This window comes from Chrysochloris asiatica, unplaced genomic scaffold, assembly GCF_000296735.1.
Source record: "Chrysochloris asiatica unplaced genomic scaffold, ChrAsi1.0 scaffold00465, whole genome shotgun sequence".
In the NCBI taxonomy this organism is placed as follows: Eukaryota; Metazoa; Chordata; class Mammalia; order Afrosoricida; family Chrysochloridae; genus Chrysochloris; species Chrysochloris asiatica.
The window spans coordinates 394,481-405,902 of NW_006408983.1; the positions used below are offsets into that span (position 1 = coordinate 394,481).

Below are 11,422 nucleotides of genomic sequence, written 5' to 3' on the forward strand. Positions count from 1 at the left end.
CAGAACACTTAATTGTGCTTGTGAGGAATGTGTACATAGACCAAGAAGTTGTTAGAACATAACAAGGGAATACTTAAGGTTTTTAAATCGGGAAAAGTGCGTAACAGGGTTATATCCTTTTAGCATATTATAAATCTGTACGCTGAGCAAATAACCCAAGCAGCTGGATTATGAAGGTAAACATGGCATCAGGATCAGAAGATGACTCATTAACAACCTGAGATATGCAGATGATACAGCCTTGTTTACTGGAAACAAAGATACTTAAAATACGTAACCAATGAAGACCAAAGATTAAAGCCTTCAATATGGATTGCATCTCGATGTAAAGAATACAAAAATCTTCACCACTGGACCAATAAGTACCATTATGGTCAATGGAGAAAAGACTGAAGTTGTCAAAGACTTCATTTTGCTTGGATCCATAATCAAAACTCACAGAACCAGCAGTCAAAAAATCAAACGCCATATTGCATTAAGCAAATCTGCCTCACAAAACATCTTTAAAGTGTTCAAGAGCAAAGATGTGAGGTTGAGGACTAAGGTGACCTAAATCATGGTATTTTCAGTAGCCTCATATGAAGCTCTAAATAAGGAAGCTATGAAAAATGAATGAGGAAGACTGTAGAAGAATTGATGTATTTGAATTATGGTGTTGGAGAAGAATACTAAAAGTACCACGGACTGCCAGAAGAACAAACAAATCTGTGTTGGAAGAGATGCAGCCAGAATGTTCTTTAAAAGCCAGGGATGGAGGGATTTCCTCTCCCATACTCTGAACACATTATCAGAAGGGACCAGACTCTGGACAAGGACATCATACTTGGTAAAGTGGAGGGTCAGCAACAAGGCACACTGACGCTGCGCAGCAATGGGCTCAGCGTAACAACAGTTGTCAGGCTAGTGCAGGAACGGAGGTATTTGTTCTATTATTCATAGTGTTACTAGGAGGCAAATGTCAGGTATTGCTTTTTGCTCTTGCTTGGAATCACTGGGAGTCTTCAGGATAAGCAATGAACTGCTAAACACAAACTGGGGGTTTGAGACCATCAACTGACACATGAGAGAAAAAGAAGGCATTCTGCTCCAGTAACGATTTACAGCCTTGGAAATCCTATACCTGGTCGCTGTGAGTTGGAACTAACTTGATAGCAAGTCACAACAACATTGCTATGACCATGGGAGCAAAGAACAGAATGCTGCAGGGACACCAAAATTCCATTCTCACAGCAAGTCAAGAAGTTGCATTTTTCTTTGGAGTTGCAACACTGTTTCCATGATTTCTCTCAATACATTAGATAGTGGCCCCGATCACTACAAGTGAACCCTAATCCCAGGAGAGAGAATCTCGAAAATCTGTCCAGAAGATCAAAAGGAAACTGAGCAGGAATTCTCAGGACCTAAACCTAGAAATATGGGAGGAAGCCTTTAGTTATGAGTGAAAAAAACTTATTTCTAAAAATTCTCACATACATACATAACCATCATTCCTGTTGATTCAATAAATGCACAATGAATATCTTTCTTTTTTGTTTCCTAAGAAATCCAGTGAGTAGAAAGGAGCAAGGAAAAATAAGAATGTATCTAAGATACACCCGTACCTCCCAAGATAGATATCACAACTCTCCATATGAAAGAGATGCTAGAGGAAGAAACCACTTTACGGGTACATGTGGGCCTCAGGATGATAGTTTAGCACCTTTAAGACATTTGTTTCTTTATGCAGAGCTGTTAATGCCTGAAGAAATAACAGTCTCCCCAACCCCCCCATCACCCATCTGTGCTTAACAGATGAAAAAAATGGTGGTGAAATCCTGAGCTAACAACTTTTCGACCTTTTAGAAAAACTTTTAAACAACATTGATTTAAAAAGAAAAAGTTATTTTGATTCACTTGAAAATATTTCCAGAGATTCACAGAGTTGGCACAGTATGAGGAATTTGACTCATATTATTTGACTCACACTCAATATAATATAAACCCAAACCTTCTAGAAGTGTTTAGTACATTTAGAAAGACTGCAACTAGGAACTGAAAAGTAAGCTAATAAGATATGTCATAGTATGAGATTCCCAAGTTCTTTGTTCCCATTTTAGATGTCTCCACGCTTAGCACACAGACTTCGAATAAACTACAAGTTAAAAGATGCAAAAGAGATGCAAGAAGGCTCCTTGAGACTAAGGTCATTAGGGCAAAGTGATTTTTGAGAAGTCTGTGGACTATTTACTCATTGTTATATGGAGTTAAGGAAGAAGTACAACATGCCCTTCAGGCCAGTAATTTGAAATTCATGTCTCCACAGATCCTAAAGGAAGGGTGTCTCATATGAAGGACATCATCAAAACTCTTAATAAAGTAGTTCAGAGTAGCACCACAAAGAAATTGATACAAATTATCTAATTGTTACAAATACTGGACAATCAAGTTTCTAACATTAAATGATTCTCAATGATGCTTACTCAACATTAATTTTTTTGTAGATTAAAAAAAAAAAAAATCTACCAAGCCCTCTGCCTAAGAAACTCCTTTGTGGACACTATCTATATTTGACAAGACCCTGGCAGGTAAGGGGGCTGAGAGCACACAGCTTTGCTCTCGGACATTTTCCTAGCTGGAGTACTCCTCAGGTTAGGAATAGAGCTGGAGATTAGCAGAGGCAGGAAAAACCTGCTGGAGTCCACATTCGATTTTTACAGCAAGACTTTCACTTTGCTCATGTGCGTGTTTTTACAATTGCAAGAGAGTGATTTTCTAAGACAAACGTATTGAATCAACAACAAACAACAAGAAAAAATAGGGGGGGAAAGGCTTTTATTTTTTTAGATAGTCTAGATCATGGAAAGACATAGATTTCCATTGTGCTTAAAATGAGGGGAGGTTGTCTGTTGTTTTAAGTGCCGTCGAGTCAATTCTGACTCATATAGGGTTTCCAAGGAGTAGCTGGTGAGCTTGAACCACCAACCTTGCAGTTCAAACAGCTTTACAGTCTGGTGCATTAACCCACAACGCCACACCAGGACTCCATAGATCAGGGGATAAATTCTCCTATTTGACACTTTACAAGCCTCTTCATTATTTTTTTAAATAAAACGCTCAACACATGAAAAAAATAATCCACCTTAAAAAATTAGCATTATTTAGGATAGTATCTTGGTGGCGAATATGACCAGTTTCTAGTCATCTGCATCACTTATGCAAAAGGGGACCCTCGTTGACAACTTTCTACCTTATTTAAAAAATTAAATGGAAACATGGGATTTCTTTCATAATAAACATGCTCACTATACAAAGCAACTTGGAAATTACTTAAAATACAAATTTTTTTCATTAAATTTCACCATGTCTCTTTTTCACATATGCTCTGTACTCTGCTAATCATCTGGATCCGATGCTAGGAGAGACACCATTTTCACTTTACAGTCAGAAAAACAGTGGTTCAGAGAATTTACCTAATTTTAACTTGCCCAGGATTATGTAGTCAGGCGAGTAGAATTGTGCTTGTTAACTGCCGCAATTTGAGTACCTTCATTAAAACTGTTACTTGTACAAAGCATGCATTAGTTTGTTCCTGTTATCTTATTATTCAAAATACTATGCTCTTGTGACGTTGTGGGTCAATGTGCTGGATTGCAAGGTCGGGTTGAACCACAAGGTCAATGGTTTCAGCTCACTACCTGCTCCTCAGAAACACTATATATAGGGTCACTTGAGTTGGAACTGACTTGGTACTTAACAAGTTTATTACTTGAATATTAATTATTCTTTGTGTTGATAGAATGGCAATTCTATTTCTTGCAGCAGGATTTGAACACAGGATGCTTTCGTTTCCTATGTTATTGTAAACTGTCACTGAGTCTGTTCTGGCTCATAGCAACCTACACTGTATAGGGTTTCCGACGAGCAGCTGGTGAGTTTGAACTGCTGACCTTGTGGTTAGCCGTCCAATGCTTATCCTACAGCACCACACCAGGAGTCTTACCTCTTTTCCTTTGGCACTGAAAAAACAAATAATGCTTTACTGACAGGCATTCTAGCACATCTAATGATTTGCCTGAAATCTTAGCCTTGGATTTTATAACACAAGATCTGATGGGGCTATGCAAAGTGATGTTTCCTTTCCTGCTGAGAAACAAATGAGTGCTCCACAGCGGGTCTGACCCCAAACAGCCAGATCTGTAAAGTTATCACTGTAACTCCATGGGAGACAAACCTTCCCCAGATAGCACTCCTAGAATGTGGTAGTTCAGAACTGAACAAATTACACTTAATCCATTCAGCCATAATGTTGTCTTTGATCTTCCCTACCGACTGCCTCTTGAATAGCTAAGGAGATTTCTAATCACCTGAGTTTTTAACATCAAATATAACAAATTCCTAACACATTTAAAACTGATATGTATTTTTTGTTTATTTAAGAGAAGCCATTCATTTAAATTTCCTCAGCAATTCATTGATCAAATATTTATGGACTACATACTATGTGCTAGGCAATTTGGTGGGCACTGCAATAGAACAGTAACCCAAAGTCGACAGACATGGTTTCTGGTATCTAGGTTTGCTCTGGCAGAAAGAGATAGCGGCAAGTACCTTTGAGATGTATATTATTAATTGTGCATTGCTGTTGTTGGTAGTACCATCAAGATGGCTCCAATCTATAGCGACCTTATGCTCAAACAAAATACTGCCCAGTCCTGCACCAGCCTCAAAATTGTTAAATCTGAGCCCTTGCTGCTTCCATGGTGCCAATCCAATAGTACATTTTGTGGTTGTTGTTAAGTGCTGTTAAGTCGATTCTGACGCATAGCTAACTTGTATGGGGTTTCTGAGAAGCAGCTGCTGGGTTTGAACTGCTGACCTTGTGGTTTGCAGTCTAGTGCTGGTCCACAATGCCAAAACTGTTATTAGTTTATTGTTGTTGTTGGTAAGTGCTGTCCAGTCGGTTCCGACCAACAGAGACTTGTAAGGGTTTCCGAGGAGTGGCTGGTGAGCTTAAACAACTGACCTTATGGTTCAAGCTGACTTTGAAGTCAGCACATTAACCCACAGTGCCACACCAGGACTCCATTTATTAGCACCATGAAAAATTTGAAATGAAATTAATATCACTGACTTAATACACCGGTGCACTACATTAAGGTTTCTGTAATATCACCTCTACTGCCATTTTTTTTTAAAATTATGATTTATATTCTTGATAATTAAAATGCTACAAGAACATATTCATCCAAGAAATGGAGAAAAATGATGAACAGATTTTAAAATAAAAAATAAAGCTACTACACTCTACTAAGGTGAAAACCTAAACCCAGACAAAAAAGAACATATGTCACACCAAACTTGGCTTGTCATGCTCTCACTTAAACATCATAGGTCTTACTTCTGATTTCAAGTGTAAGAACATCCACACACATGTAAGAACCTGTCACCACACATAATACATGTTACTGACAAAGGCATAAATTTCTACATGTTGGTGTTAGGTGCTATCAAGTCAGTACTGACTCATAGCAATCCTATGCCCAACAGACCAAAACACTGTCCAGTCCTGTGCCAACCTCACAATTGTTGCTATCTATCTATGCCTGAGTCCACTGCTGCCGCCACTGTGTTAATCCATTTCATTGGAATCCATCTCATCAGGGGTTTTCCTCTTTTTCTCCAACCCTCCAATTTTACCAAATATGATGTCCTTTTCCAGGGACTGGTTCCTCCTGATAATAAGTCTGAAGTATGAGAAACGAAGTCTGGCCATTCTGACTTCCAAGGAGCACTCTAGCTGTACTTCTTCCAACACAGACTGGTTTGTGATTTGGGCAGTTCATGGGTACTTTTAATATTCTGCTCCAACACCATAACTCAAATGTATCGATTCGTGTATGGCCTTTCTTACTCATTGTCCAACTTTCACACGCATATGAGGTATATTGAAAATGTCATGACTTGGATCAGGTGCATCTTAGTCCTCAAATTGACATCTTTGCTCTTCGAACACTTTAAAGAGGTCTTGTGCAGCAGATTTATCTACAGCATGCTGCTTCCATGAGTATTGATGGTTGATCTGAGCAAAATGAAGTCTTTGATAACTTCAATCTTGTCTCCATTTATATATGGATGTTGTTTATTGGTCTAGTGGTGAGGATTTCTGGTTTCTTTATATTGAAATTCAATCCACACCAAAGACTGTGGTCTTTGATCTTCATCAGTAAGTATTTTAAGTCCTCTTCACTTTCAGCAAGCAAGGTTGTATCACCTGCATATTGCAGGTTGTTAAGGAGTCTTCCTCCAATCCTGATGCCATGTTTTTCTTCATAATAATCCAGCTTCTTGGATTATGTGCTCAGCATACAGACAGAATAAATATGGTGAAAGAACCCAACCCTGGCACACACCTATACAAATTTTAAGCCATTCACTGTTCCCATGTTCTGTTTGAACAACTGCCTCTTGGTCCATGCACAGGTTCCTCATGAGCACAATTAAGTGTTCAGGCATACTCAGACTTTGCAGTGTTGTCCACAGCTTGTCATGATCCACACAATCAAAAGCCTCTTCATAGTGAATAAAGCACAGGGAAGCATCTTTCTTGTATTCTCTGCTTTCAACCAAGATTCATCTGACATCAGCAATGATATTTCTTGTTCCTCATCCTCTCATGAACCTCTGGGAGTTCTCTGTCAACTTTTGGTTGCAGCCATTTTTGAATCATCTTTAGTAAAACTTTACTCATATGGTATATCAAAGACATTGTCTGATGATTTCCACTTTCTGTTGGGTCACCTCTCTTTGGAATGGGCACAAATATAGATCTCTTCCAGTCAGTTGGCCAGATCTCTTCCAAATTTCCTGGCATAGATGAGTGAGTGCCTCCAGTGCCGCCTCACTTTGTTGAAAGATTTCGATTTGCATCCTATCTATTCCTGGTGCCTTGTTCTTTGCCAATGCTTCTTGAAATTCTTCCTTCAGGATCATTGACTCTTGATCATATGCTACCTCTTTAAATGCTTAAAGGTCAATCATTTCTTTATGGTACAGTGACTCTGTATTCGTTCCACTATCTTTTGATGCTTTATGCATCATTCAATATTTTGCCCATAGAATCCTTCAATGTCACAAGTGAAGGCTTACAGTTTTTCTTCAGTTCCCTCAGATTAAGAAATGTTTTTGGTTTTCTAACTCCATCCAGGTCTTTGCAAATTTTGTTATCATATTTGACGTTATCTTCTCGAGCTGACCTTTGAAATTTTTTCTTCAGCTCTTATACCTTCTCACTTCTTCCACTTCCTTTAGCATCTCTACATGGTGAGCAAGTTCAGAATCTCTTCTGACATCCATTTAAAAGCTTCTACATGGACTACAGGAATATAGTTTTCATGATGTTGTGAACAATGGCAATCCAGTCTGGAATCACCCTTGACAGCTCCTTCTCTGGGGACATTTAATGAAGTCTCTCTGAATTTTCCTCACTCCATATCACTGGCATACGTACCCATTTCCTTTTATGTGACTGGTAACCTGGTATCCTGCCTACATTCTAAACTTGCTTGTGTACTATTGCTTCTACATATCATATACTTTGTAAAGCACAAGGCTTATGAAGTCCCTTTACCTAAGAGGGAAAATACTTGAATCTGGCCCAGCCTCCCACTTCTGGGCCTGACACTATCTTTCCAGTTTTAAGCTACTCTGTCATTTACTTCTGGGCAGCTGACACATGCTGAAGGACTCTGGTGGTGCAGAGGTTAAGTGCTTGGCTGTTAACCAAAGGTTGGAAGTTTGACTCAGCAGCTGCTCTGACTGTGCTTCTGTAAAAAATGTACAGCTTTGTAAACTTTATGGAGTGATTCTAATTTGTGTTGTTGTTGTTGCTGTGTGTTGAATTGGTTTCAACTCATAGTGACCCTGTATAGGGTTTCCAAGAGTGTCTGGTGGGTTTGAACCATCAACCTTGTCCAGGGCTTCTCCTACAACACCACACCTGGGCTCAATCTGTGCTATAGGGTTGCTGTTAATCAGAATTGACGCAATAGATTTTTTGGGTTTTACAAATGCTGTGTTACCATTAGCACATACATAGTCCTGGTATGGTGCTGTAGGATAAGCACTGGATTGCTAACCATAAGGTCAGTGGTTCAAACCTACCAATTGCTCCTTGGAAACTCTATGAGGGGTCACTGTGAGTCAGAACTGACTTGAAGGCAGGACCCATTATCAGGAGGGACTAGGCCCTAGAGAAGGACATAGTGCTTGGTAAAGTGGAACAGCAATGGGCTCAAGCTTAACAACAATTGTGAAGATGGCGCAGGACCGGCAGTGTTGCATTCTGTTGTGCACAGGGTTACTATGAGTAGGAATGGACTCTACAACACCTAACAACAACCACCACAAGAACACATACAATCACAGAACAAAGACTAAGCTATATTAAGTAAGGAAAGAAAAATGTAAAAGCAGTGTGTAATATATGCTATAATTTACGTTTAATAATGGGTGCATACATACAGATGTATGAAGAGGCTTCAAAAAGTCTGTGGAAAAACTCCATTACCTTTTCATTCCATTTTCCACAAACACTTTGAAGCCCCCTTGCATATGTGCATCCTAGGCAATAGCAGAGTATCTCTGGAAGAACTGACAAGAAACCAGAACTGGTGAGCTTCCCTGTGAAGGCCAATGGGATAGCTCATGTATAAGGGTTGGAGATTCACTGTTTATCTATACTTTTTTCCCTTTTGTAACTTTTGAAATTTAATGTGGCACTGTGAGTTAATGCACGAGACAGCAAGGTCGATTTGAACTGCAGGGTCGGTGGTTCAAGCTCACCGGCTGCTCCTTGGAAACCCTACACAGGGTCAGTTGAATGGAAACTGACACTACAGTGCTTAACAACAACAACGTATCTATTCAAACACAAAAGTACATTAGAAAATTATGAACTTGTGTTCAAGTCTAATGCTCTTCTTTTCATGACCAAAACTTGGTAGCAATAACTTCCTTCAAACCATTTCTTCTGCTCCAAGTACTCCCTGTTACTTAACACTTGCTGCTATAGTTGTTGATAAGTGCCGTCAAGTCGGTTCTGACCCATAGCGACCCTGAACAGGGTTTCCGAGGCTGTAACTTTTTACGTGAGCAGAAAGCCTCATCTTTCTCCTGCGGAGCAGCTGGTAGTTTTGCACTGCTGACCCTGACGTTAGCAGCCTGATTCGTACCCACTACGCTACCAGAGCTCCTTTACTTAACACTTACCTGCATCTAATTCAATGCCATTTAATTTATAAATATTTCCCTGTTTTCCTTACAGTGTTTTTATCGCAAATGAACTTACTTACCTGTTTTGTACTGTTATTTGTACATACCTTACTTCCTTATTATTTTGCAAGCTTTAGATGTCAGGACTGTCTTACTCATCATTTTTCACAGCATCGTCACCTGGCTATAACCTACCTAAATTAATCATATGGGTGGACAGAACAGGGGCAACTGTAAGTTAAAGTGGAGAGGGGGCGCTGTGTGTGAGGGTGTGTCTGTGTGTGGGGGGGCGTCCATGGCGATCTTGTTTATACCTAGAAGAAGGCCCTGAAAGAAAAGACTTCTAACTGCAGGTTGGATTTTCAGGTTTGTATTTGTAGGATTAAAGCTTCAAGAGTTGAGAAATCATGTATTTTGGGGGCTTCAAGACAGAGTAAAGTAGCAGAAAGGATCATTTTGAGGACAAATGATTAAGAGCTCACAATTCCAACTTAAAAATCTAAAATCAAATTATTATTAATCTCTGCTCTACAATCAACTTCCAGACATACGTCCCTGCACTCTCGTCTTTACCACCTCTCCTCCCCACTTAGCTGCTCAGCAACTCCAGCCTCCATAATTATCAAGTTTTCTTTGCATCACATGACTATTTTAAGCACCTGTGTAATCACCTCTCCCATTCTGTCTTCCACCTTAAATTACAAAGAGTGACTGTTACTTTAACATATTTATAAGTTCATTTGACCTGATATTTTTCTGTTAAGTTCAATTTTATACCGTATTCCTAAAAATTCTTCCCCCTCCTTCTAAATGTAACTGTGAATACCCAACGCAGACATGGCGGTGGGGGAAACCTCTTAAGGATTTTAATTTCAGTCTAGAAGTCAGTGCATTAAAAAAGGAAATATTTCTCAGTAGAAAGTTATTTCATGTTGTTCAACAACGTTCACACACACAAAGAGAAAAAAGTAAACTATACTGTCATCACTGGATATAAAGCAGATATCAAATGCTCAATATATGAAATACCCAAGTTCCAGTCATTCAGCAGCCTTCTGGCGTAATGCTTTTTAAAACAGCTTTTCTGTCCCACAACATTAAGCAAATCGTTTAGCAATTTCTTTTAATTGTCACAGATACAAAGCTTGAATCTATTTACATTAACATTACACCAAAGCAGAAAAATACCAATAAGTTAACTTTTAACTTCAGAGAAGATAAAATATTCCTATAGCTAAAATAGAATACTACAAGACGATGAACAAAAAATAATTTCACTTACATCAAGAGAGCCTTCATTTATAACAATCATTCCCATGTTCTTCTTCAAAAGTTTGCAGGAGTGTCCTATGTTAAGGGGAAAAAAAGTACAGCAAATTAACTATGGCATTAGTTTTTCTGAAAAGAAGAGATGGTGAAATTGAATTCTGCCCTTGAACTGCTCTTCCTTGTTATAGGAGAGATATGCGACAAGGGCAAAACCTGACATGTTAAAGTTGACTACAAAACCAAACATGGAAAGAGACTATAATACTGATTTTCAACGCAGTAAAAATTAACAAAGAGATGGAATCCCCTTCCTGATAACCAACACGAAGAACAGATGGACCAGCGGGTTGTTTCCAGAAAAGAGCGCAAGAGAGTTAGTTGTATTGATATCTCTCCGATCCATTGATCCCACCAGCATCTAATGCTTTTGAGTGGTCATGACAGACATTCTCTTTACATTTATCCTGTCTTCCCTTCTCTCTTTGTTGTACTTGCCATAGGGCAAAATTATTCCCAGTTAAATCCAACTCCACCTACTCTGATGCTGTTGAGTGCTTCTGAAAATCTTTGGAATCAAACAGGCAAGCCTGCTGAGTAATTGCACTACAGATTTGTTTTCACTGTTTTCCCAGGGGCATGAGTGTCACCCAGAAATCCTACCATACTATTCTACTGTCCTAAAGAACTACTTTAAACTTTCTCCTCATCCTTCAAACTCAACATCTCCTTTCCAACCCTACTTACAGCTAATGACCTTCCCCGTACTGAGAAAACAGAAGCATCAAGAAGAGCAGCTGTCAACACCTGTGCCATACACCCTGCCCTCTCACCAGGTACCATGCCTGAACTGCCCTGTTCTTGTGCAAGCCATCTCTTTTATTTACCTACATTCTACTCCCCTCGC

General features: G+C 39.2%; 1 protein-coding gene across 2 annotated transcripts in view; it reads right to left on the reverse strand.

The window, feature by feature from the left end:
* The window catches only part of ATP8A1 (ATPase, aminophospholipid transporter (APLT), class I, type 8A, member 1), a 290,919-nt gene that overhangs the window by 125,132 nt on the left and 154,365 nt on the right, over window positions 1-11,422 (reverse strand). For both annotated transcript variants that reach the window (XM_006877299.1, XM_006877300.1), the window contains one exon: window positions 10,532-10,596. In XM_006877299.1, the coding sequence (XP_006877361.1) occupies window positions 10,532-10,596 (65 nt within the window). The remainder of the gene's footprint in view (window positions 1-10,531; window positions 10,597-11,422) is intronic.